This window comes from Myotis daubentonii, chromosome 12 (assembly GCF_963259705.1).
Source record: "Myotis daubentonii chromosome 12, mMyoDau2.1, whole genome shotgun sequence".
Lineage (NCBI taxonomy): Eukaryota > Metazoa > Chordata > Mammalia > Chiroptera > Vespertilionidae > Myotis > Myotis daubentonii.
The window spans coordinates 79962542-79989386 of record NC_081851.1 but is presented as its reverse complement, the minus strand read 5'-3'; the positions used below and the strand labels follow the sequence as shown (position 1 = coordinate 79989386).

The 26845-nt window shown below is 60.6% G+C and overlaps 1 protein-coding gene across 9 annotated transcripts in view; it reads right to left on the bottom strand.

The window, feature by feature from the left end:
- Window positions 1-62: 62 nt before the first annotated feature.
- MYT1L (myelin transcription factor 1 like) overlaps window positions 63-26845 on the bottom strand; it is a 301904-nt gene continuing 275121 nt past the window's right edge. For 7 of the 9 annotated variants that reach the window (XM_059660630.1, XM_059660629.1, XM_059660635.1 and 4 more), the window contains 7 exons: window positions 15802-15864; window positions 12117-12200; window positions 10689-10910; window positions 2854-2945; window positions 2291-2394; window positions 1251-1394; window positions 63-896 (listed from right to left, as the gene is read on the bottom strand). In XM_059660630.1, the coding sequence (XP_059516613.1) occupies window positions 756-896; window positions 1251-1394; window positions 2291-2394; window positions 2854-2945; window positions 10689-10910; window positions 12117-12200; window positions 15802-15864 (850 nt within the window). In that variant the 3' untranslated portion in view covers window positions 63-755. The remainder of the gene's footprint in view (window positions 897-1250; window positions 1395-2290; window positions 2395-2853; window positions 2946-10688; window positions 10911-12116; window positions 12201-15801; window positions 15865-26845) is intronic. The other 2 variants (XM_059660636.1, XM_059660637.1) reach the window with 1 other exon arrangement.

The following is a 26845-nucleotide window of genomic DNA, read 5'->3' as shown; positions in this document are numbered from 1 at the left end:
CGGGAGCTGGTCCGGGTCTCACGCCACGCGCAGGCGCAAACCAGAAAGCGTGCGTGAGCTGCTTCCCATCTTCTGCCCAGTGTCCGTGGCTTGATGTTCTTACAACACATTACTGATCCCTTTCTTACAGTTAATCCACATGCCATTCCTTGGAATTCAAAAAACCTCACTTACTGCCCCCACCACACACCATCCTCCTAAAACAAACAAACAAAGAAATCACATGATATTTCCAGGCATTGTTCAAAAATAAAGCATTTCTTGCAAACAATTCTTGCTATGAAACAATATGCACACAAACTGTACTTCTTAGCTTCCATCAAATCCTCCAACACGAGGTGAAATGACGATGTCTGAAACGTGGCTGCACCACCTCATGGTCATTCAAAGCCGTTTCTTTTTGTCCATTTCAGTTCAAAATACTAAAACATTTAACCGCTAAGCGTTAAAAAGAATGTCCACTCTATTTTGATCAGCTTACCTCTTCAGAAATATATATATCCCCCCAAATGCGCACACACTAGCAGCTATGAACATGACATGGAGAAGCCACACTGTGTCGGCTCATGTGAAACGTACGAACGTGACTGTGTCCACACTATGTGCAGGTGCTATTGGGAGAGCGGGACGTGAGGCCATGGAGTCTCTGGGCGGGACTCGGACAGACATGCGCACGGGTGCGCTCGGGCGGGGCAGCAGCAGGGCGACAGGCGTCCTTTCTAGCAGGTTCCGCCACTACGTCACTGAGCAGCTGGTCAGACCTGAATTCCTCTCACAGCCTGCTTTATGTTTTCCAGGAGGGCTTTATTTTCTGGGCTCTGATAACGATCTTGATTTGTATACATGTCCGTCAAAGTAGTCACGTATGCATCAAAATTTTGTTCATTGATTGGGTCCTACGAGATATTAAATAGTAGTTCATACACAGCTTTTATTTTCTTAATAGGAATTCACATCAGCATAAAAAGCATCACAGCCTAGGCCACTGTCTGCATCGTATTAAAGGCCTCCTCGGAGCACACTAACTCCACGGGCGCCCTGACCAGCCACCAGCGCTCTACGCAGGCAGCGCCATGGCGGGCGTCTCCGCGAGCGGTCACCACAGCCATCTCCTCCCGGTGGCTGGGCGGCCACCAGTGCCGCCTGCACGCTCAGTCACTTACCACGGCGGCAGCTGGGTGTCAGCCAGACTGTGGGTCAGGGGCCGGTCAGGTGGGCAGCGCAGGGAGGGAGGAGACTCAGTCACTTACCATGTGCGGCAGCTGGATGTTGGCCAGACTGTGGATTAGCGACTGGCTCAGGTTCGCCAGCTCGTGCAGCAGGGACTCGTTCTGCTGCTCGATCACTTTGTTCTCCTCCTCGATGGTCTTCAGGCTGCTCTCCATGGTGGTGATCTGAGAGGCACAAAGTGTGGACACAGGGCGCTGGGCTCCGCCCGCAGGGAGGGGCACGTCTACCGATGCAAAGAGAGGACCTCTTTGCTTAAATAAAAAGGCTTCAGAGGTTAAGAATCTGTCATTTTACGGGGTTGGCCTTCCTGCTCATCCCACACAAACACCAGCAACCAGGAGACCGATGGCCACTGGCTCCAGCAACGCCCCCCCCAAAACTGCAGAGACCGATGTGGGGAAGCGCAGGGAAAATGAGCAAAGCCAAAGGGCACCTCCCAGTGCTGGTCCTTGAGGGGGCAGGAGCGGCTGGAGCGCAGGTGGAAGGGGCTGGAGCGCAGGGGGCAGGAAGGGGCTGGAGCGCAGGTGGAAGGGGCTGGAGCCCAGGTGGAAGGGGCTGGAGCCCAGGTGGAAGGGGCTGGAGCGCAGGTGGAAGGGGCTGGAGCGCAGGTGGAAGGGGCTGGAGCGCAGGTGGAAGGGGCTGGAGCGCAGGTGGAAGGGGCTGGAGCCCAGGTGGAAGGGGCTGGAGCCCAGGTGGAAGGGGCTGGAGCGCAGGTGGAAGGGGCTGGAGCCCAGGTGGAAGGGGCTGGAGCCCAGGTGGAAGGGGCTGGAGCCCAGGGGGCAGGGGCTGGAGCCCAGGGGGCAGGAAGGGGCTGGAGCGCAGGTGGAAGGGGCTGGAGCCCAGGTGGAAGGGGCTGGAGCGCAGGTGGAAGGGGCTGGAGCGCAGGTGGAAGGGGCTGGAGCCCAGGTGGAAGGGGCTGGAGCGCAGGTGGAAGGGGCTGGAGCGCAGGTGGAAGGGGCTGGAGCCCAGGGGGCAGGGGCTGGAGCCCAGGGGGCAGGAAGGGGCTGGAGCGCAGGTGGAAGGGGCTGGAGCGCAGGGGGCAGGAAGGGGCGTGACTGACCTGAGTCCTGAGCTTGATCATGTCGGCCTCCATCTGTGAGTTGGACTCGTTCAGCTCCTTGATTTCTTCGTCCAGCTGTTTGATTTCTTCGTCATTCTCTATCCCTGCCCCAGCGAACATAAACCAAGTGCATTACAACTCTGCTCAGGGAACACCACGTGAGAATCCCCAGTTTTCTTATTAAGACTAGTGACCCGGTGCACGGACTCGTGCACATTGAAAGGAAATTAATTAGAAGGTGGCTGACGAGGCGGGACTGGGCAAGATGGGCTGGACACGCCCTGGAGCCAACCTCCCGCGGTTCCTCCCCGGCGTCTGCGGAGTGAGCGGGGTCCCTCCGGCAGGTGGGGTCCCTCGGCCTGGCCTGTGGGGATCGGGCCGAAACCGGGTGGGTGGTGTGGGTGTAGGCGGTGGTTGTGGTGTGGGTGTGGGTGTTATGGGGTGGGTGGTGGTGTGGGTGGGGGTGTGGGTGATATGGGGTGGGTGGTGGTGCGGGTGGTGGTGTGGGTGTGGGTGGGGTGGGTGATGTGGGGGTGATGTGGGTGAGGTGGGGGTGGGGGTACCGTTGCTGGCGCGCTGCCGGATGGTCAGCATCTGCTCCCCCGACAGCTTCGCCTTCTTCATGGCTGACGTGGCTCGCGGGCAGCCTGACAAGCTGGGGACAAGATGGGAAATGCATTAGTCGTGGGTCTCGGGAGTGGACGCGGCTATGAGCGGGGCCGGTCACTGCGTCATCTCCTTCGGTTGCTGTGACTCAGGGCCATGTGGACACCGGCGGGGCGGCGGGGCCTGGGTCCCCCAGTGGGCAGCGGGCACTGACACGAGGTGGGATTTGCACCGAAGGCAAACACAGCAGACGCAGGCAGCGAGCTCACTGCACGCTCAGGCCTCTCCAGGCAAGGCACCCCCGCCCCCGCCCCCAGGAGGCCACTCGAAGTGCCAGTATCTCATCTGACAGCTTTGAAACCAGTGCCGGTGTCGCCCAGTGAGGGTTGGTTCTGACGCCTGCCTTCCCTTGGCTTGGCCTGTGCTGAGCTGGTCCGCCGTCTCCTGCCTCCTCACTGTGTGCGTCCTCTGCACCAGGAGCCCCTGTGCGGGCCCAGCTGGCCTCCCTCCCCTCGTCTGCCGGCGGGGCGAGGCTCCTCACAGGACCCTCTGCGCACGGCCAGGGGCCAGGGGCCAGGGGCACGTGACTGGAAGCTGCACACACGTGTGAATGTAGTGATATCCAATGGACCACTGTGCGTGCGTCCTCCTCAGTGCTGTGCGGACCGTGCATCCACCCACCACGGACGGTGCAGATCCGCTCTTGGCCCGATCGACTCGGTGCCCACACTGACACCAGGCTTCCTGCGTTTCTCCTGAGGGGTGAGCTCCCCGCCGCTCGCAGCTCACGCAGAGCCCGGTGCTGGTCCTGAGGGACTGCCCCTGGGTCAGGGGTCTCCGTAACTGTTGCTCTTCCCTGGACTTTGCTGATGGTGCCTCCAGATTTTCAGGGGACCGGACAGCGGGCCCTCAGCCCAGAGGGGTGTCACCACCAGTGAGTTCCTGCCTGAGACCCAGGGGCCAGGATTAAGTTACGGAGCGGCGCCGGCCGGGAGAGCATCGCAAACAGGAGCGCGCAGAAGCCAAAGCAAGAAGCAAAGGGCTCAGTGGCTCCCAAACCTCGCTGAGGCGCAGGACCCACTGGTCTGTGCTTCCCTTAGCTTTCAGTCCGGTGAGGTGCAAACAGGCTGCAGGGGCCCCACCCCGCCTGCCCGCGGTGACTGGGTGCCTGCGGGTAGGTCTGGAACACCGGCCCAGGCCTCCCGGGCGGGTCCCTGCGAGGGCGCAGTGCCATCTGGTGGCGGCTCGGGGAAAAGCCACACATTGGTCTCTGTCTGGGCACTAGGCGAGCTTCAGGGAGTTTCCGGGAGGCAGTTCTGAAATGGAGGCCCAGAGGCCCCACGCAAACCTCTGACCGACGCTCTGGGCGTGGACTGCAAAGCCACGGAACCGCAGGTCCGGCCGTCCTGTTCTGGGCAACATTAACCGTCCTGCGCCTCCGGCCTGGCCCAGGCGGCTGCTCTGGCGCCAGCACCAGGCACCCCAGGGCGGAACCCAGGGGCCTGGGGAGAGGCGGGGACCACGGGCCTTCCCCTGGACACTGCCCTGAAGGGCCTTCCCTCGGGAGACGCCACAGCTCAAACAGCCGGCGAGCAGAAGTCCCAGGGTGTGCGCTGCCGTGGGAGGAAGGAAGCATCTGAGAGCCACTGGGGGTGGGGGTGGGGGTGGGGGAGGGACCCCTGCTCAGCGCCAGGGAAGTGGGGGGAGAGAGGGTGAGCACCCCAGACAGGCTCCGTGTGCTCAGCTCCCAGGACACGCACCCAGGTGCACGCGGCCTCCTTCGCACGACTGCCCATGACCTGCCTCCTCCCCCAGGTGACACCCTCAGTGAAGGAGGCCCAGGCTCCCGGGTCCAGGAAAGGAGGCTGAGTCCGCAGGAGCCGCTCCTCACCGGGGACAAGAAGGAACCCGGAGATGGATGCCCCCGTGCCAGGCGTTGGGGCAGCAGGATGGGGCCGGCCCTGCGGTCGGGAGCCGCAGCCAGCCCCCCGTCGCTGACCATGAACTTTCCAGCGGCCAACACAGCCGCCTCCTGGTCTCCCACGAGGGTCAGCACTTGGTCTAGTGTTCGTCCTCGCTGGGCTGCGCCCCCCCATCAGCCCACGTCCGAGTGACGGGGACCCGTGACAGGGGCCGTGTTTGGGAACGTGATCGCGTCCGGATGGAGGAGGGTGGGTCCGGTGGGGCCCTGGCCGATGACTGGCATCCCTGTGGGAGGAGGGCCAGGTGACGACGGGCAGAGACTTGAGGTGAAGCATCCTCCAGCCAAGGAATCCCCCGATTTCTGGCCCCGGCAGAAGCTGGGAGAGGCAAAGAGGACCTACTTATGGCCCCCAGGTGTGGGGTGCACATCTGTGGGGATGTCAGGACGGCTCAGGGACGCACACAGCGAGTTCTTAGCTGACGCTGTGCTCCTAGTCCAGGCGAGTTCCAGTCCCAGGCTGCTTTCGGTTGTCAGTGTGTGAGCAGAGCTGCTGGGTGCCTACGAGCCTGCAGGTGAATCAGGGCAAGTGGCAGGGCGTGTGGGGAAGCGATCCTATCGGGGGGACCCCGTGGCACGGAGACTCGGACGCTCTGGAGTCGGAGCTATCTGCCCGGCGGGGTCCTCGTGGCCCTGGAGTGGCCCCCTCAGGCCTGGTTCCTGAGGGCGCCCGCGGGGAGCCTGAGCCGCGCCCGGCAGGCCCACTGTGAGGAGAGCAGGTGCATGGCGGCTCCTGAGTGCCCGTGGGGACACCGCTGGGGCCTTAGGATGCCCAGGCTGCCAGCCTGCGGGCTCAGGCCGGGACCAAGCACACTAACAAGTTGGCCCTGGGCCGGGGGGTAGCGAGGTGGTGCGCGCCGCGCTTCGGGGAGTCCTGGGGAGCACAGTGGCTGCTTGCCGGGCAGGGACGCCCGGGGTGGCGGTGGCTAGGGCTGCGGGGAGGGAGCCCAGCTGTGACCTGCGGCCTTCCCTCTCCAGCCCAGGGGGATTCACAGTTTGACAGTTGCTGGATCTGAGCTCCTCCCTCCCAAGTGCTCATGGTCAGACACTAACTCGCTGATGAAAGAGCGAGCGCATCTGAGCTGGTTCAGGGCAGCGGTCAGCGGTCAGCGGTCAGCACAGGGCGGTGCCAGGAACTCGCTCCCAGGTGCATCCGACGGGCCCAGCGGGAAGCCATCCTCCAAGGGGCAGTGAATTCAAATCCCTCCCGACTGTCCAGTGACGGTGGCCTGCAGGCCGGGCTCGGGAAGGGGCTCTGAGGGCTCATCGTCAGGGTCTTCAGTGGGAACGGCTTGGACCCAGAGTCCCCACTGGTGTCCTCTGCCTGGACCTGCGGTCCTGATGAAAGAGGCCACGACGGCCGCTCTGAGAGGGAGCACAGGCGCCCCTCCTGCTCACTGCAGACACGGACGTCGCTGAGGCCAGAGGCTCCTGGGCCTTCCGCCTGGAGGGGCGGCTGGGTGAGCAGCCCACGGGGCTGCCCCTCCCTGGAGAGCAGGTCCTGACACATGTAGGTCTCGTTAATGACGGCTCCGCCAAAGCCCTGGGCTGGGTCCTACAGGCGTGGCAGTGAGCGCGAGGCCACGGGCCATGGACGAAGCCCAGTGCACAGCCTCAGTTAACTCCCAGCCGACGACTTGAAGGCGAGCATTGGCGACCGCTTGTCACATTGTAAACTAGCATTTTGGTTCTAGGACTGTGTCTAGGGTGTGTTCGCAGGAGCCCCTGCAGTGTCTGTGGTAGGAGGCCTGTCCTGGCACCACCGACATCTAGAAAGGAGGCTGGCAGTTTGCAGGCACCCAGCCCTCAGGGGGCGGGGGGGAGGAGGAGGCAGCGGAGCTCCCAGTGGGTGGGTCATCCATCCCAGGACGACGCCCACCATCTGCCTGTCCTGCCCTGTGGAGACATCTGAGAAACTGTGACCTGTTTGCAGGAGGGGAAACAGTGTGACCTGTTTGCAGGAGGGAACAGTGTGACCTGTTTGCAGGAGGGGAAACAGTGTGACCTGTTTGCAGGCGGGAACAGTGTGACCTGTTTGCAGGGGGAAACAGTGTGACCTGTTTGCAGGGGGAAACAGTGTGACCTGTCTGCAGGCGGGAACAGTGTGACCTGTTTGCAGGCGGGAACAGTGTGACCTGTTTGCAGGAGGAAACACTGTGACCTGTTTGCAGGAGGGAACAGTGTGACCTCTTTGCTGGAGGGAACAGTGTGACCTGTTTGCAGGAGGGGAAACAGCGTGACCTGTTTGCAGGCGGGAACAGCGTGACCTGTTTGCAGGAGGAAACAGCGTGACCTGTTTGCAGGAGGGGAAACAGTGTGACCTGTTTGCAGGAGGGGAAACAGTGTGACCTGTTTGCAGGAGGGAACAGTGTGACCTGTTTGCAGGAGGGGAAACAGTGTGACCTGTTTGCAGGAGGGGAAACAGTGTGACCTGTTTGCAGGAGGGAACAGTGTGACCTGTTTGCAGGAGGGAACACTGTGACCTGTTTGCACGCGGGAACAGTGTGACCTGTTTGCAGGAGGAAACACTGTGACCTGTTTGCAGGAGGGAACACTGTGACCTGTTTGCAGGAGGGAACACTGTGACCTGTTTGCAGGAGGGAACACTGTGACCTGTTTGCAGGAGGGAACAGTGTGACCTGTTTGCAGGCGGGAACAGTGTGACCTGTTTGCAGGAGGGAACAGTGTGACCTGTTTGCAGGCGGGAACAGTGTGACCTGTTTGCAGGAGGGAAACAGTGTGACCTGTTTGCAGGAGGGAACAGTGTGACCTGTTTGCAGGAGGGAACACTGTGACCTGTTTGCAGGAGGGAACACTGTGACCTGTTTGCAGGAGGAAACACTGTGACCTGTTTGCAGGAGGGAACACTGTGACCTGTTTGCAGGAGGAAACACTGTGACCTGTTTGCAGGAGGGAACAGTGTGACCTGTTTGCAGGAGGAAACACTGTGACCTGTTTGCAGGAGGGAACACTGTGACCTGTTTGCAGGAGGGAACACTGTGACCTGTTTGCAGGAGGGAACACTGTGACCTGTTTGCACGCGGGAACAGTGTGACCTGTTTGCAGGAGGAAACACTGTGACCTGTTTGCAGGAGGGAACACTGTGACCTGTTTGCAGGAGGGAACACTGTGACCTGTTTGCAGGAGGGAACACTGTGACCTGTTTGCAGGAGGGAACAGTGTGACCTGTTTGCAGGCGGGAACAGTGTGACCTGTTTGCAGGAGGGAACAGTGTGACCTGTTTGCAGGCGGGAACAGTGTGACCTGTTTGCAGGAGGGAAACAGTGTGACCTGTTTGCAGGCGGGAACAGTGTGACCTGTTTGCAGGAGGGAACAGTGTGACCTGTTTGCAGGCGGGAACAGTGTGACCTGTTTGCAGGAGGGAACACTGTGACCTGTTTGCAGGAGGGAACACTGTGACCTGTTTGCAGGAGGAAACACTGTGACCTGTTTGCAGGAGGGAACACTGTGACCTGTTTGCAGGAGGGAACACTGTGACCTGTTTGCAGGAGGAAACACTGTGACCTGTTTGCAGGAGGAAACACTGTGACCTGTTTGTAGGAGGGAACACTGTGACCTGTTTGCAGGAGGGAACACTGTGACCTGTTTGCAGGAGGGAACACTGTGACCTGTTTGCAGGAGGAAACACTGTGACCTGTTTGCAGGAGGGAACAGTGTGACCTGTTTGCAGGCGGGAACAGTGTGACCTGTTTGCAGGAGGGAACAGTGTGACCTGTTTGCAGGCGGGAACAGTGTGACCTGTTTGCAGGCGGGAAACAGTGTGACCTGTTTGCAGGCGGGAACAGTGTGACCTGTTTGCAGGCGGGAACAGTGTGACCTGTTTGCAGGCGGGAACACTGTGACCTGTTTGCAGGAGGGAACAGTGTGACCTGTTTGCAGGAGGAAACACTGTGACCTGTTTGCAGGAGGGAACACTGTGACCTGTTTGCAGGAGGGAACACTGTGACCTGTTTGCAGGAGGGAACACTGTGACCTGTTTGCAGGAGGGAACACTGTGACCTGTTTGCAGGAGGAAACACTGTGACCTGTTTGCAGGAGGAAACACTGTGACCTGTTTGCAGGAGGGAACACTGTGACCTGTTTGCAGGAGGGAACACTGTGACCTGTTTGCAGGAGGGAACACTGTGACCTGTTTGCAGGAGGGAACAGTGTGACCTGTTTGCAGGAGGGAACAGTGTGACCTGTTTGCAGGCGGGAACAGTGTGACCTGTTTGCAGGAGGGAACAGTGTGACCTGTTTGCAGGCGGGAACAGTGTGACCTGTTTGCAGGAGGGAACCAGTGTGACCTGTTTGCAGTTGGGAACAGTGTGACCTGTTTGCAGGAGGGAACAGTGTGACCTGTTTGCAGGCGGGAACAGTGTGACCTGTTTGCAGGAGGGAACACTGTGACCTGTTTGCAGGAGGGAACACTGTGACCTGTTTGCAGGAGGAAACACTGTGACCTGTTTGCAGGAGGGAACACTGTGACCTGTTTGCAGGAGGGAACACTGTGACCTGTTTGCAGGAGGGAACACTGTGACCTGTTTTCAGGAGGGAACACTGTGACCTGTTTGCAGGAGGGAACACTGTGACCTGTTTGCAGGCGGGAACAGTGTGACCTGTTTGCAGGAGGGAACACTGTGACCTGTTTGCAGGAGGGAACAGTGTGACCTGTTTGCAGGAGGGAACAGTGTGACCTGTTTGCAGGAGGGAACAGTGTGACCTGTTTGCAGGAGGGGAAATGGGTGGGCGGGGCTATGATGGGAGGTGTGTGCACCTGGAGGCTGTAGGTCCAAGGCAGCCTCTGCCCCAGGACACATTCTGGGAGGAGACTGGCTGCCTGCATCAGAGGTGAGCTGCGCCTGGACAGGAGCTGAGATGAGGTCAGGGAGCCGAAGTCTCCTCCTGTCCTTGGGCCCATGTACCCCGTTGGTACCATTTCAACTTTCTATCTGAGTAATTGAGAATTCCTGTCTTAATTTTTTAAAATCTTTAAAGAACATGAAGCTCATGGCTGCAGATCCCTGAGCACAGCCCTGCCTGTGGCTGCACTCAGCTCCTGTGCACTCCGTGCTGGGTGTGGCTCTGCAGGTGGTGCCTGGCTGCACTGTGCCCATGGTGTGCACCCAGCACGATGGAGCAGGGAAGGGAACAGCCTGGACCCCCCCCGCCCCCAGCATGATGGAGCAGGGAAGGGAACAGCCTGGACCCCCCCACCCCCCAGCATGATGGAGCAGGGAAGGGAACAGCCTGGACCCCCCCACCCCCCAGCATGGTGTCTGCAGGGCCAGCAGAAGCCGCAGTTCCTCCTCACAACCTCCCAGCCTGGTTTCTGTGAAGCCAGGACATAAAGCCCAGGGACGCACTGACCTCTGACCTCCTGCAATGAGCCCACTCGGCCACTTGATTCAACAGAACAGGCCTCTTCGTCCAAGGCCATCTGACTGCATATAGTTCCTCTTGCACGAAGCAAATTAAAAGGAAGGGTCGACGGCTCTTCTGGAAACTTCCTGCTCTATCTTTGGTTCAGGCATTCAAGGCGAGGCTCTGTGCCCAAGACCAGCCTTGATCCCGGGGGCCCATGAGTAACCGCGTCTGCAGAGACTGGTGTTTCTTACTGCGGCCCCTGGCCGACCCCTGGACACCGCTCCCCAGCGTGTCTGTGCTGGAAGGCTGGGCTTTTCCAGGAGCCTGTCTCCTTCCTTCCCACCTCGGGGTCCTCAGCACGGGGGGACTGAGGCGCTATGTGCTCTTATACCTGTCGTGCTGCGCCCTCCGCAACCGCCAGGAAGGCCTGGCCGGGGCACTCACCTGCGGTGTGTGAGGAAGCTGCCGCTGACGTGCCCGGAGCCATCGCAGCCGGGCGTGGGGCAGGACATGCCCTCCGTCTTGACCGACTTCCAGGAGAACTGGGAGCCATTGAGGTACCCGTCCTTCTGCCTCTTGGCCGCCAGGGGGCAGCCGGAGGCGCTGCGGTGGGAGGCGTACTTCCCGGTGATGTGGCCCTGGCCGTCGCACCCGGGAACGGGGCACCTGAGAGCAGAGAGAGGAGACAGGCGTTCCTGCCCGGCCGCACACAGCTGGTGGCTCTGCAGCAACTCAGAATCACCTGCCTCCACTCATCTCTCGGGCCAGACACAGACGGGAAACGGGAGTGGACGACCCCACCTGGCGGGGTGAGGGCGCTTTCACCCTCGCGGACACCGCCCGGGGCCCGCGTCTGCCGGCGAGACTCCGCCGTCGGGCAGAACCACGGCTTTGATGGAGGAAATATGTCAAGTCAGTGGGAAGCTGCAGGTGTTTTTCAAAACGGCTATTTCATAAACTCGCGTTCTCTCAGGAGCCAGGACACGTCTGTTTGTCTGGCCATGTTCTCCGGAAGTGGGAGAGAGGGTTTAACTGAGGCCCTGGGGACAGAGTAAGCACAGAGCATGCCACGCGGACGTCTGGGGAATCCGTGGAGAGCGAGGGGCTGGTGCTACAGCGCCGAGCGGCCAGGGTGCTTCTGGAACTTCTCACAAGGTGACAGCAAAGGGCCGCGCACACAGCCAGGCCGCAGACACCTGGGGCGAGCCCACGGCTCCTCACAGGCCCCAGGCTCTGGGTTTGGCCTGCATTTTTTCTTAAAACAGTAAAGTTTTAATGCTATGTAATTTGCATTGCCTATTTATTTTGATACATTTTAATAATTTTTATTTTAATTAATTTTTATTTTAATAACAATTTTTGCAAAGACACTGAGGTTAAAATCTCACGGAGACAGCACCAGGTTTATCATATGGATTTTTGAGACCCAGGCTCACTGGGCGCCGGTTCTGGGCAAAGGCCTGGGTGAGTGGGAGGGCGGACGCTCTCTCCGGCCCCACATGCCAGGAGCCTGGGTCCTGCTGAGAGTGGATGCAGCTACATGATTCCAGGAGCCAGATGCCAGCACAGTGCTCACCCTGACCCTGTGTTCAGTACCTTCCTCTGCGTCCGTGAACCTGCCTTTCCCGTGAACAGACTGTGCTTGCCCCCGGGAAGAGGACACCTCGCAGCTTAGTGACTCAGAGCGTCAAACTGACGGGCATTCGCCTGTCACATCAACTGCAGCTTAGCCATCCAATTCGGTTTGGGTTTAAATGATCTGACCTTGCAGTTGATTGACATCCCAAGGCGTGTCCGCCCCCCCCCCCCGACTCTCACCTGCCCCCACACGTGCCCTGGAGCCCCGCCCCGCCCGCCCGCCCGCCCGCACACCTGATGGGCTCCTGTTCTTCCTTGTCCTCCTTGCTCTGCGCTATCCGGATGCCGCTCTTCTTGGCTCGCGGGCACCCTGAAAGGCTGAGGAGAAGCACGAGGTCAGCACGCCCCCGCGCCAGCCTCGGCTCCTTGACTGCATTCTCTCCAGAGCCCCGCTTCCCGCACGAAAACAAAATCTGGGTCCCTCTGTGCTCTCCAAGCCTCCCTCCTGCAGGGGTGGCGGCCTAGCGCCGGCACTGCCCTCACCGAATGCCACCGGCCCTGAATGCAGCGCGGGGCCTGTTCTCACGGGCGGGCGGCATTTTAACGCTCAGGCTGGTGGCTCTCTCCAGATGACTCACTTCTTGCTGATTTCCATGCTGATGGAAACTAGAGAACTTTCCTACCACCAACTGAGCGCCGGAACCCCCAGAAAAGCAAAACTAAGCATTGATCAACATTTAAAGACTCCTGTATTTTTGCTTAAAACGTGGAAATGAAAACCCGCTGCTCACTGCCCACCCAGCATGGAGCGCCCTGCAGAACCAGCAGCTGGAGACCATCTGCTCGGTGGGCAGTGGCTCGGAGACGGACGCTGGGAGGGGTGCCCAGGACAGGCCCTTCTCTCCCGCGAGTCTCAGCTTCCTCGCCTGCACTCCAGAGCGAGCAGGCCCCATGTCAGCTGGAGGCGAAAGGAGCCGAGGAGGCCCGCCAGGTGTGGGCAGAGACAGTGCTCAGGGACCTCAGACCTTCTCCCAGTGTGGGTCTGTGTTTGTGATTCCTTCTTTAGGGTCCAAAGTTAAACCCAGCAACGTCACTCTGGTTTGAGTGAGGTGGGAATTCATGCCTCCGCACCTCAGCCGCGGGAGCCGAGGGAGCTGTGTCAGCCACAGGAGTTGTGGGAGCCGCGGGAGCCGAGGGAGCTGTGGGCGCTGTGTGCTGGGAGGGGCAGCCCTGCCTCTGGGCGGCCGTGGGCTCCAGTGCCCGCAGGCTCCCGAGGGGCGGCTCTCCGATGGGGCTGCCGGTCCTTCCCGAACACGTGATTCTCTTTCGTCAGGGCGTCCACATGGACGTGAAGGGGACTCTGCCACTCACCCCTCTCCCTCCTCGGCGGACCTGCAGGGGCCACAGGGGACCCTCGAGCAGGGACTTGAGCAGCATTAACCCGGCCTGTTAGGGGGCTTCTGTCCCCCCGGGACTGAGGCCGAGGCCCTTCCTGCCTCCCATCCAGCTGCCCCAGAGCCTCCCGCAGGCGTGCCCGCCCCTCACTGGCCGGCACCGGCTCTGTCCTCTGGCTGCTGCCCTTCATGCGGATGTGTGTGCTGTGGGAGGCTGGCCTAGCGCGGTGGGAGCGGACATTTCAGTCCGTCTCTCACCCACCTTCTCTGTGCGGAAAGCCCGCCCGGCCTCCCAGACTTGGGCTCGTGTCCTGGAGGCCGAGCTCCCCACCACGCGTTTAGCAGGACTCACACCCCGTTTCCCTGCAGCTCCCCCATGTGCTTGTACCCGCGGCGCCACCACATGGTCCCTCCGGGTCCTCAGAGCGCGTTGATTCGGGTGTTGCTGCTGCAGCAACTCGTCGGCTTGACTTTTTACATTTAACTGGAGTTTTAGGTCTAGTTTTAGTGCATTTGCTCTAAACCAATGACCTGACGCTGGCTACGCTTTCTGGAGGCGACCCCGAGGTTCTCCGTTAAGACGCCTGGTGAGCCAGCTCAGCGCAAGGAGGCTGGTCCTGACGCTGGGCCGTGGCGGGGGCCGCAGCACTGGTGACGTCGGGGGAACCTCCGGCTGTCACAGCAGCAGCTGCTCAGCACCTGCAGTGGCTCCCACAGCAATGAATTCTCCAGCCCATGACGTGGGCAGCGCCAGGCGGACCCCAGGAGCCGGGGGTGGCCGTAGGACCTGGCGAGGAAACAAGCTGTGCCGGCCAGCGAGCATCCCCCCCCCACCCCCCCCCCCCCCCGTGGGGTCACTGGGTGGCTGCAGGGCTTGACCTCCGACCCGCCGACCAGCCCCACGGCTCTGTGCAAACGACCTTGCCCTGGAGGGTGGTGGGCGGTGTGGGCGGGGGACGTGCCTCTGGCGTCCTGAGTCTCTGTTTGTGGGGGGGCACTGAAGCAGAAGGCTCGGCTGCCGGACAGCCCCGTCCTCTGAGCTGTGGTGAGTGGCTGCCGGCAGCGCCCACGGCTGTCCTCCACCCGACAGCCTCCATTCAGAAAGACCTGGTCCTTCTGGCGCTGGCTTGTTCCCCTGAACACGGTAGGCGGTTCTCGCACCCACCACAGGGCCGAGGCCCACCCTGCGCCGACATCGCACCAAAGCCTCTTTCATCCGCTCCCGGCACAGGCCCGGCCTAGTGGGCGCTCACAGGCTGTGGACCGAGTGTCGCTCGCCCGATGGCGGCTGCTCCCCGGGACGGCCGCCCTGAGCCACGTGTGGACGCTGCCTGCCGGGAGCCGGTCCATCCTTGCTGTTCCAAGGGACCTGGCATATATGGCATACGGTTCTTAATATGTTTGCTCACCTTCTTGGCGCTGTGTTTTAACCAAGGTCACCTCTCCAAGAAAGGTTGAATCCCCAGGTAGGGATTTTTCCCCTGAAGTTAGGGAGGGAATAAAACCCCTCAACTAAGTGCCAGGCGGGTAATTAATCCCTTTAACTACGAACAATCATGCTTAAACTACATAATCTTTTCTCCCTGGAATGGAGATAAGAAACGCCCTAACCTTTGTAATAGAGATTGATAGGATTGAATCAACTGGTATAAATACAGTTGTAACAAGACAGAAACACTCAGAACTCAGAACACAGAACTAAGAAGACAGGGCTTGGAAGACAGGACCAAGAGAGACAGAGCCTAGGCACAGAACCTACACAGAACGTTCTCTAGAGACAGAAGAACTTCGCTGGAGAGAGCATGCCGGAGGATCCTGGAGAGGGACTGGCCTCGGAGCCTAGAGACAGAGCCTAGCGGGAGAACATGGCAAGGGATCCTGGACTGAACCTGACTACAGAGATTGGCAGGAGAACCTGACTGGAACCTGGACACTGAACCTGACTGGAGAGCCTGGACAGAACCTGGCTGGAGAACCTAGCGAGGGAACATGGCTACAGAACCTCGCTGGAGATCCGAAGCAGAACCTCTCTGGAGATCCGGGCTAGAGATCCTGGCTAGGTTGCTGATCAACTGAACGCTGTCTCCGTGCCCTTCCTTCTTCGCCGACTCCGTCCACACCTTTGGGGACCCCTGGACCCGCTGGGGTTGGACCCCGGCAGCTGCCTCCTCCTGGGAGTGGCCGCACGTGACGCGTGAGCTCCGGCATTTCTGTGGGGTCGGCTCTGCGGCCGGGCTGGCAGGACTGTGCAGCCTGGGGCTCCAATCTGACTTGTGAGGGCGTCAGAGCCTGCCCCACAGGGACTGTCCTCTGGGGCCTTAGGTCTTCCTGGGTCTTCTCTCTCAGGTAAGGACACGCGCTACCCCTGCCTGCAGAGCTGCTGTGGGTGGAGCCAGCTGCAGAGAGAGCTCTGCCAGGGGCTGGGCTGCCCCAGGGGAGCTCGCTCTCTGAGTGACCCCGCAGGGCACGGCTGCTCTGTGCGACCATGTACCAGTGGGGTCGGTGGGTGCCAGGGCCGGCAGCAGGGTCCCGCAGGAGGGGGACAAGAAAGGACGGTTTCAAGGGGAGCACAGAGCCCCACGTACCTTCGATGGGAAGCGTAGTTGCCGGTAATGTGCCCAGAGCCGTCGCAGCCAGGGGTGGGGCACCTATGATTAAACACACAAACAGGGCAATTTACTTGAAAGGAATGAAATCCCCTGGACAATAACTTCCTTATTTCTCCAGAAAGCGAGCTCCCTTAAGCGCACGCTCCCACGTGAGGAGGGCATGCGGCGCGGCTCCGGCCGCGTGGACACCAGCCTGGGCCGCCTCTTGCTTCCACCCCAGCGACACTCTCCAGGGGCCCCGATGCCCAGCCCCTGCCTGGGACGCAGGCCCGGAGCGAGGCCCTTGGCTGCTGCAGCCTGTCCCCTGTCTCCGGGACCCGGCTGCCCCGTCCCTGGAGCCGCTGCAGGTGGGCACCACAGGCCTGGCAGCATCCCAGCACACACGTGAAGCAAGGCTCTCCCTCAGACATGTGTGCCCAGGGGTCTAAACTGCCAGGCCCAGGACACGATGCTCCACGCTCCTAACCGGTCAGCCGATGCCAGGGCGGCAGCAACCGGCCCTGGCCCTGGGGTGAGCTCCACCTATCAGCCCACTGGGCAGGCAGATCTCCCTGAACGTCCTTGTGACTATTAGCTGACCGTGGAGCAGCCGGGCCGAGGCAGCTAAGACGCTTCGATTGGCTCCGGCACCTACTGCCCCTGCCTCACCTCCGAGCCAGGCCGTCCACTCTTCTCTCCCACACTGCCTTGCACTATGGGGGAGAGCGCTGACAACGTTTCAGCGGTTCTCCTCCAAATCGCTTCCTCAGTACGCCCTCTCAAGAATAACCAGACAGTTCTGCAAGGACAGTTTCCCTTTAAGCCATTTCAGTTGCATTTGTTCCTCCAGAAATGTAAAAACTGAGGACACAAATCACAGATTTTAAATCCTGAACAGATGCCCGCTGCTTCTGAGGCAGCGGTTCTCAACCTTCCGGCCCTTTAAATGCAGTTCCTCATGCGGTGACCCAACCATAAAACTATGTTCGTTGCTACTTCATGACTGTCATGTTGCTACTGTGATGAATCGTCATGTAAATATCTGATCTGCAGGATGGTCTTAGGCGACCCCTGGGAAAGGGTCCTTCGACCGCCAAGGGGGTTGCGACCCACAGGTTGAGAACCGCTGCTCTAAGGGATCAGGTGTGCCTCCCACTCAGGGCGCCTCCCTGGACACGGGTGCTGGGACCAGTGCATGACCTGCTCACAGACGGGCGTCCTCGCGGCCAGACGAGCGTGGGGTGGAGGGGAGATACCTGAGCCTGGACTGCGTTCAATGCCGGGAATGCCATCTTTTGCCAGTTGGATGTATCAACAATTTTTGGTATTAGAAGCTGTCAACTTCTCCTTTAGCCCCAAGAGAGGAAACAAGTCTAGGTCTGAGGGTGTAGAAATTGGGAGCTGCCATATTGTCCTGAAGGTTCAAGCTTGAGCTATAGCGTGTGCTGTCGCAGAATTGAAGAGTGACAGCGTGAGGGGCGTCGAGAAGTTGCTGGTGGGCACGGGGGCGGGGGTGGGGGGTTGGGACCTTTAAAGTAGGAGAGTGAGAAGCAACGAGAGGTTAAAGCAGAATCAGGATCGAAACAGCGGAGATCTGATTGCCGACTCGACTGCTGTCCAGGTGGCAGCTGTTTCTGTCTGGTCACAAGACTGTCCTGTCAAGGCCAAGTGGTCACTGCCTGAGTGATGGCTGGGCAGCTGTGCTGTCCAGCGGCGCCTCCTGGACGGCGAGCCCGAGCCCGGAGGGACACTGCAGCTCGAGCTGTCCGACGGGCGCTGGTCCTCAGGAGTCTCCAGGGGGCGCACAGGGAGCAGGGATCTTCCCACCGGCAATAACACACACTTGGCCTTGCTTTTTGCTTTAAAAAAAATCCTAAATTTTTCCTAACTTAAGAACTTAGTGAAAACTTATTTAAAATTTATCCATTTTCACACGAGTCGACATTGTTTCATGTGCTGTTCTCTGTGCGGCAGGAGAGTGACATTATTCTGTTCAAGTTTAAAGTGAGGCATTACAACCAAACTCCTACACATGGAAGCCAGGTTTGACTAATTATAAAAGGGTTTCAGCGTCGTTTCTGTGTGATTAAGCCATTTACAGATGCATCCTGTGATTTAACAAAGAGGCATTTAAAATGCCTTTATCACCATAAAAACAAAACACCGATTTGGCTCACTTTTGGAGCTTTCATTCCTAGAAAGAGGCCTTGCTTTCAGAAAAGGTCTGTTTCTATCTCCAGGGTCTCCACTTCGGCAGCTGGCCTGCCCCCGGCTGGCTGTGGGGCTGCGGGAGGTTGGGGGGCGGAAGGAGGGGGGGAGGAGGGGGAAGGAGCTGGGGGGACTGCCAAGTGGCCCGGAGTCCCCCTCCTCACCAGGCTGGCTGCGGTCTGACCTCAGTGCAGAGGGGGCAGGAGGGGTGCCAGCAGCTCCCAGGACGCAGGGGCCCTCCCCACTCCTCCCTGCACTGGCCATGTCCGAGTCCCCAACACAGCCTCCTCCTGCGCTCCTGGGCCACGCCCGGCGGCCCAGAACGGCTTCCCAAAACCCCTTTTTTCTAACAGCCCTGCCTGTTCACCTGTGCATTACTGTTCAAGACGGTAAGGCTTTTGAAACTCAGAGCTACCTGCTAAGAAACCTCAACATTCAAAATTCTGTTTTCTTCCCTCGGTGAGTGAGGAAGTGACTGTCCATCTGACAAAAGGGGTGTTGGGTGCTCAGGCGGGGCCGCCCCAGGGCCCCTGGTAACGGCCACAAAAGCCATGAGCAAAACCCTTCTGCACCCCCAGCCAGGCACACGTCCCCTCCAGGAGGGGCGGCTGCTCGGGATCCGAATCCCGTGGACAGAACGCGGCAGCAGCACGCGCCGCTCGGCTTGGGTTCGAAATGGCAGAGGAGGCTGACTGTTTTCTATGGAAACTGCCTGCCGGGCAGGCACAGGTTTTCACACTGGCGTGTGGGACGCCCCGGGAAGGGCCTGCCATACAGTGCCCCCTCGCTGCCGGGCGTTGCTACGACAATGGCATGAGTCTATTTTAAGCTCCTATATACAAGGGTGTGTTAAGGACAACACCCGCTCCACGTGTTTCGTCTCTTCCACGCCACAGGGACCACTGGTAAAACCACTGAGGACGCACACAGATGATCCCCCTCACGGAGAACTTCCAGACACAAGCATGTTGGACCCACGCCTGGTATGCGATGCGGCATTTGCCCCAGGGTTTCAGTAAAACGGAAAGAAAAGAATTTTGGGCGCCATGTGTTATCATCTGGCTGGAAACACTGGGCTTGTATAGACATTTAAGAATGGGGATGGAAGAGTCATAATAAAAAAGTTTTAAATGTGTTTGAATTTTGCGGTATCTGGGCCAAATCTAAAAAGGAAAGGCAGGGCCACTCACAGCTTGGAGTTCTGGTGTCCTGAGCCAGCCCTTCTCCTGCTGCGGCGGCAGATCTGAGACGCCGGAGACCGGGCCCAGGCCTCTCAGAGTGCCGCCTGCTCACAGCTGCCTCTCCACATTTGCCACCAAAACCCCGGTTCTACTGGGACCCATCTAGGACCATCACTGATCACCCTGACACGGAGGTCGTGACACACACGCCTCACCGGCAGAGAAGAACCCACTACCTCCGCACCGAGCCACACCGCCACGACGCCCCGCCCGCAGCCTGCACACAGCGCCGCCGACACCGGGGCTTGCCTCTGGTGTCCTTCAGCGAGACTTGCAACCTACACTTGTGCTGTTTCTCCATCACAAGCCACAGCCCGGACACGGGGTGACAGCAATGCCAACAGTTAGCCCGCCCGCTGAAGTCGCATCACCGCCTAATTACCCGTGAGAACATCCGGGGGCCTCCTGCAGGGGGTCAGCCCCGTGCCTCCAAGATCAACGTGAGGACGTGAGCCACAGCTGTGTTAGGTAAGAGGCTGGAGCACGAAGGGAAACGCCACATCTCGCACACAGAGCCCGAGCACCGCCATGTGCTTGCGGGTCTGGGCTGGTCCGTCCGTGCAGCCGCCCAACCCACTGACCAGACCCCACAGGGACAACCGCACACCTGCCCCGGCTCTGAGAACAGGGGCCGAAACATACATAAAACAGCCCCTCGATGCTCTCTGTTCCTTTCTTTCACGGCCACGCTAGCGAGGGGACTTAATAAGTAAAACACAAAAGATGAAAAAGTGTCATTTTTTTTCTTCCTGTCCTCAAGTTTCAAATAAGTCATAAAAATGTAAAATTGAGCCTTGTTGATGGTAGCAAAATCCATTAGTGAATTGGAATGATTCAGGCTTCATATATAAAAGCCTTTGCCCAATTTATATAAAAAGTCCAATTCAAAAGCTTTTTTTTTTTTTTTTTGCCTAAAGAGATATAACTCTAGAAATGTATTTTTTAATTTTGATGTTTTTGGTCACATAATTAAGAAAAAAAAATAAACACAGAGAAGTAAAAAATACAGGGTGTTCCAAAAAATGTATACACACTTTAACAGCTGAGAGCTCAATTTTGAGAATATTGTGTATTTTAATTAAAAACTGCCCCCAAATTATTCAAAGTGTGTGCACACCCTTCTGTGGGACACCCTCACACCCCGATCTCCATGTGGCTCCTCCACAGCGCTCTCCCCGGAGAGAACGCAGGCCGCTCAGGAGCTAGTGCCTCACGTCTGCCCAGTTTCTTACACATATTCCCCGAGACTCAAGGGAAGACGGAGCCTTGGGGTTATGTTTCAACCTGTGAGACACTGAACTCTCTCCTTCTGGCCCTCACTTTCCAGCCTGTGTGCTGTGTCCCTCCCACCTCCTCCTGCCTGAGCTCGGGTGGGGCTGTGCCCCCTGGGCTGCGGTGCCCACGGCTCTGAAAACCACACACCAACTCGGACAGCACCCCTGTGCCCTTCGATTACGCAATGTGTGGACAAAACCCACCTTTCTCTTCTGGCCCTAAGTACCTTCTTTTAAAATTACACTAAAAACAAACACACACACACGGAAAAGAATTCCAAAAGTACCTTTGGCATCAGTTAAACACGCTACGTGGTGATTCAGGGGACAGTGGAACAGGCTCCGGTTGCTAGAGCGGAAGGGCCATCGCACGGAAGGAAGTCAGAGCTGTGGTTTGAGGGGCGCGGGGGCTGTGGCCGGGGCATCTGGTGGCCAAGGGGCTTCGCAGCCGGTCCCTGTGGCCCCCGCGGGCCGTGCGGGGTGAACCAGGGCAAGCACACGTTCTGCGCAGTCCCTGGAGGGTGCGTGCATCGCTCAAGCCTGGTGAGCAGGGTGTGTGCCAAGAGGTGCAAATGTTGACTTGGAGGCTTGGGTCGGCATCGGCTCAGCTCTAGCATGTCCCACGTGAACCCCCTCTGCCCGCCCCCCATCTGGGGCCCCGGGTGCCCGGAGGGGGTGCGGCCCTGGCGTGTGTCAGGCCGGCGACCAGGGCTCTAGGGCTCCGGCCTCCAAGGGAGCCCCGACCGAGTCTGGCCTGCTCTGCCCGCGCTGCGGGACCCAGGTGGGCCGGGCCGTCCATGCTCATGCAGCCCCTCATTCTCAGCCTCCAGGGCACCGGTGTGGGCCGCCGCCTGGCTGGGGGGGCGGGGAGCCTACTCAGCCCCGGCCGCCACACTCCGCTGCCGCCCCTGCACGCGTCCGGGGCACACGTACCTAGCGCATGCTGCCGTCCCTCATTTACGGGGCGTCCCGGGAACGGCTGCGGAGCACATGCAGGCCAGCAGCAGGGGCGCTAACAAGGCTGGGAGCCGCAGGCCAATTGGAAGTGACGCGAGGACCCATGCAAGAAAAAACACACAAGGTGACTGCGCAGCCGGCTGGCACCGGACCCCCCGGACCTCCGTCCCCGGGACCGACCCTCGGCCTGCGCGTCCCCCGGCTCTCCGGTTCGGCAGGCGAGACCCACCCGCGCTGGGACGCTGGGACGGGGCGGGGGGGGGGGGGTACTCACCTGGGGCCGCTGAGCTGAGCTCTGGGCAGGGAGTGACATTATATGTGAGACACGGGTTTAAAGACTCGCGGGGGCTGTGGCCGGGCTCCCTCTGGCCCTGGGGGCTGCTGAGGGGTGTGGGAAGGACTGCCTTCCACAGCGCCCCTGCCTCTGAGCGTGAGAAGGCACCTGCCACCAGCCAGCTGGCCGGGAGGAAACAGTGCGTCCCTGGAAGCTTGCTGACTGGGGCCCAGGGGGTGGGATGGGGCGGGAGGGCGGGAGCGGCTCCTGCGGAGGGCTGGCCGGACAAGGCCAGTTTCCTGACACCGGGAACCAACTGGACTGCACTGGGCAGAGCCGGGCGGTCCGCCCACCCCATGGCCCCTCTGCGGCCACAGGGCCCTGCTCACAGGCAGCGGTGCCAGGCCAGGCTCCAAAGGGCAGATGGGAAGGGGCGGAGGGGCACCCAACCCACCGGGCGAGCTCTGCTGACCGGTCTGCGGACGCTCTCGGTCCCAGTGAGCCTGCCCTGCGCCTCAGGGCCTGAGGGCGAGGCTGTGGACGCACAGGGACTCGGGGACAGCGGCTCCAGCTCTGTCCACACTGGGTTTAAAGCAGTTTGAGTTACACGGAGAAGAGGGCTGTGGCACTGGGAAGCAGGCGGGCTCTCCAGAGCTGGGGGTGCGAGCCAGCGGCCGGAGAGGCGGGGCCGGGCCAGGAGAGGGTCCCAGGGCCACGGGCTCCATTAGCGGAAGTTTGTTCCTATTTTCAGCGCGTTTTCTCTTTGCTGTGTTTGTGGGTCTGTCATTTTTTGAAGCTCTATTCTGTCTCACGGAGGAAGTATTCTTAGTACATTTTTATTGATCTCAGAGAGGAAGGGAGAGGGAGAGAGAGATGGAAACATCAGTGATGAGAGAGAACCTTGGACCAGCTGCCTCCTGCACGCCCCCCACTGGGGATGGAGCCTACAACCTGGGCCTGTGCCCTGATGGGAATCGAACCCTGACCTCCTGGTCCATAGGTCGCCGCTCAACCCCTGAGCCACGCCAGCCAGGCGAGAAAGTGCTTTATAATTCTCATCAGGAGAAATGACAAGACTCCACGCCTCATTGGCCACTCGTGTGATCCTGGAATTTTCTCCAGTTTCTCGCACTTGGGGCCACTCTGTATCCTCTCTCTTCCTGCTCCCCCAAATCTGTTTCTTGCCCTAGCCTCCTGTTTCTAAGCACCTGGCTCTGAAATATTATTCTTTCCGTTTATTTCCTTCTCGGTCAGCCTCTCGCTGCACCATTACTTACGGCAGCCAAGCACGGGGCCCACCCAGGTCCGTGGACGCTGGCTGAGGCCGAAGAGGTGGTTCGGACACACGTGGCATCCCCCCAGAAAGGACGGAATACCTCCACTTGCAACCACACGGCGGCGAGACGGAGCACTGCTACGGGAGGTAGGTCGGCGGCAAGGACAGAGCCGGGTCTCCCTCACAGGTGGGTTCACACAGAGCAACAGGTGACCAGCAGGACAAGCAAGCAGAGGGACAGGCACAGGCAGAGAAGGTGCCGGCTGCCAGCGGGAGGGGCCGGCAGAGAGGGCAGAAGATGGCGACGCAGGAGGCCAGGCTGTGGGGGATGCGCCCCAGAACTGCGCAAGCCTCTGCGGCCTGACTAACCAGTGTCGCCCCGTGACCGCAGAGGAGACGTTTGAAAGTAAGAGGTGAGGGGCGTCCTAGCACCGTCTCCCTCCTCCCCCAGAACCTGCTTATCACGTTTCACCTCTTGTTTTTCTGGCCAATTTGTAAACGAGTTCAGACGGTTTGGCCAAGGTTTAGACACCAGCCCAGGAGGGGACCGGCCATGTGCAGGCGAGCAGACGGCCCAGGAGGGGACCGGCCATGTGCAGGCGAGCAGACGGCCCAGGAGGGGACCGGCCATATGCAGGCGAGCAGACGGCCCAGGAGGGGACCGGCCATGTGCAGGCAAGGGGACGGCCCAGGAGGGGACCGGCCATGTGCAGGCGAGGAGACGGGCCAGGAGGGGACCGGCCATGTGCAGGCGAGGAGACGGGCCAGGAGGGGACCGGCCATGTGCAGGCGAGGGGACGGCCCAGGAGGGGGACGGGCCAGGAGGGGGACGGGCCAGGAGGGGACGGGCCAGGAGGGGGATGCTGTGCCCACGAGAAGCGACAGCTGGGACGCCTTCACTCGTGACCACGCGGCTTCTCGGCCGTGAACGGGAGAGAGGAGAAGGCGTCAGGAAAGCGGCGTGAGCTTCTGCAGACTCCTGTTCCGACCAGCCAGGGACAGCCTGGCTTCCCTATGAGCAGGCTGGCAACAGAGCAGAGGGGGTCAGGGCACCTCTGACCTCGAGGTGTGGATGCGCTGACCTGGGGGCTGGTCCTGGAGTCAGTTCCACTGAGGAGAAGCCTGGGACCAGGGAGCACTTCAGGTGGGCAGGTGGCTGGGGAGGGCAGGAGGCAGGGAGGAGAGAGGAGGGGTGAGGAAGGAGGAGAGGAGGGGGAGGGCAGGAGGGCAGGGAGGGGAGAGGAGGGGGGAAGGAGGAAGAGAGGAGGGGAGGGCAGGAGGGGGAGGGCAGGAGGAAGAGAGAAGGGGGAGGGCAGGAGGGCAGGGAGGGGAGCAGAGGGGGAAGGGCCGTCCTCCAGGGCCTTCCCATCTGCCCGGAGGAGGCAGGATGCGGAGAGGGAGACAGGGGAACTGGAGGGCCGGGAAGGGCAGGCGGGAAGGAGGCCCTGACCCCGGCCACAGGGGTGGGTGGCGCCCCGGGCTGGCTCTCCCGGAGCAGGTCTGAGGCTGCGCGGTGCTGTCTGCCACTCCCGCCTGCACCAGGCGCCACACGCGTGACTGGAGGGAGACACACTCGTTAGTGACACTCAGGTCACTGGGCCGGCCTTCGCCACGCGCGTCCTCCACTCAGGCGCACCCGGCCGCCTCCAGCAGAGGGAACGTGAGTATTAAAATCCATCTTTAACGCAAAGCGAGTTCAGAGCTGATCTTCAGATCTGAGAGCATTTTAGTAGAAACCTCACTGCCTAACGCCTGATTGTTTCGGAGGGGGCCTGTGTGAGCCGTAAGGGGGGCAGCCATGGCTCCTGGAGAAAGGGAGAAAGGCGGAAGGAGAAACCTCCGCAGCTGGAACTCGGTGCCCAGGAGGCTGGCGGAAGGTCTTGTTCGCACGTCTCCTCAGCGGCGGGTGGGTGGGGGGGGGGGGCTGGCCGTGGTCGGCCGGAGGCAGGGCAGTGCCACCAGTGGGAGGAAGGGGGCACCGGGCAGCCCCTGCAGCCCACAGGCAGCCTGCCACTGGGAGAGGCGCTGAGGGAGTGAGTTGTCATGGCAACCTCCTCCCTCAGTCATCCCTGTGCGCAGGAAAACCGTAAACCTGGTCTGGGCATCAGGGAGTGGGGCTCAGCACACCACCTCTCACCCAGATGACAGCCCAGCCAGAACCAGGATGTGGGCACACGGGCTCAGAGCCTCATGGGCCAGGCTCAGAGCCCTGAGAGCCGAGGGGCTGCCCTGCATCCAGCCCCCCCCACCCCCCACTGGGGCCACCAGGAGAGTCTGAGTCGGATGCAGCTTGGCCACAGTTTCTGTGTCCATGTCCCACACACGGATCAGCCTCGTGTGCTGCCAGCACCTCCTCTCCGTGCGCTGGCGACAGCGGGTGAGCCTGCGGTTCTGTGTGGCCCATCACGGGACCGCCCTGCCTTGTCAGCCAAGAAGCAGGCCTGGGCGGAGCGCGGTGGCTGGTGTCCTGATGCTGGAGCCCATCAGCAGCCTCTCACTGCTGGGCGTGTCAGCTCAGCACACTCTCCGGGTCACGACACGGCCATGGGCCTCGCAGCCACAGGCCGAGGACAAAGAGGCTCACAACGGACCAGGGATGAGCTGCTCTGCTCACGTGAGGGACAAGGACAGGAGAGCGCTGGGCCGCCTTCCCCCGCCTCCCTGGTCAGCTGGAAGGTGGTTACCTGCACTTGCCTGGCGCTGTGCCTGGCCTGTAACGCTGACTCCGCAACTTCCTCTTCCCCTAAGACTTGGATCACCTGCGTGTCAGGGAACCAGACCTCAGGGGAGCAGGGCTGGTGGGCGGTCTCCAGCCCCGCCTCCGCCATGGCTCCCTCTCAGCTGCCTGGGGCCCAGCCCTCGGGGAAAGCAGGGGAGGCAGCAGCGTCCTCAGGTGGACAGGCGGCCGGCTTCCCACCGCGGGGACGGAGCCACTCCGTGCGGGCCTTCCCCGTGGTTTTCATGCGATGCACGTGTTTTGTTCATGGGATTTATTAGAGCCCCCGGCACATCAGAGACGGAACCACACCGTCCCCTCGTCACAGAGCCGGGGTGGAAGTCTCGCCTGTGCGCAAAGAGGCTGCGGGATCTGAGTGACCCCACGCAGGCATCACATGGCCCGTTCTCTCGGGAAGCCCTTTCTGCGGCCAGTCCTCCCAGGCCACCCCTGCTGGCTGGCCCGCCTGCTACCCGCCCACCCGCAGCCCCAGCGATCTGCTGAGTCAGGATTTCAACGCATCACAAAGTCTCCCCGAGCGCGATGGGCGAAGGGGCAGTAAGTAGACACTGGATGGAACCCACAGGCAAGTGCTGAGCACAGGATGGTCGATTATGAACACACAGCCTTGATTTGGGGTCGGCAGACGTTCTCCAAAGTGTGCACGTCAGCCTCACCAGAAAGCCACTGTTCGGATGAGCCGGAATGAAATGCTGTCTGAACCAGCTCCCTCGTCTCAGGGACAGACCACAGAGCGAGGCGGAAACCCAGACGCACGGGTCAGGTGTCACTGAGAGCAGGTGGAGGGCGGGCCGTTGGCCAGGAGAGCTGCCTGGATGTGTAAAGGGGAAGGAGCGGGGGGCTCCCCAACATCTCCAGCACCGCCTGCCTGCCCCCAATGACGACGTCTCCCGCCACTGCTCCCACTTCAGGGGCCGCGGCCACAGCAACAGAGCCCCGCGGAGCATCGAGGTCGCGTGGAAGATAGAGGAAGAGCGGACGGAGGAGGGGACGGCCACGCTGCCGACGGGAGGGGTGCGTCAGGACTGGGGGCTGAGATCTGTGAGCGGGCCTAGACCGGTGTGAGCCTGACGG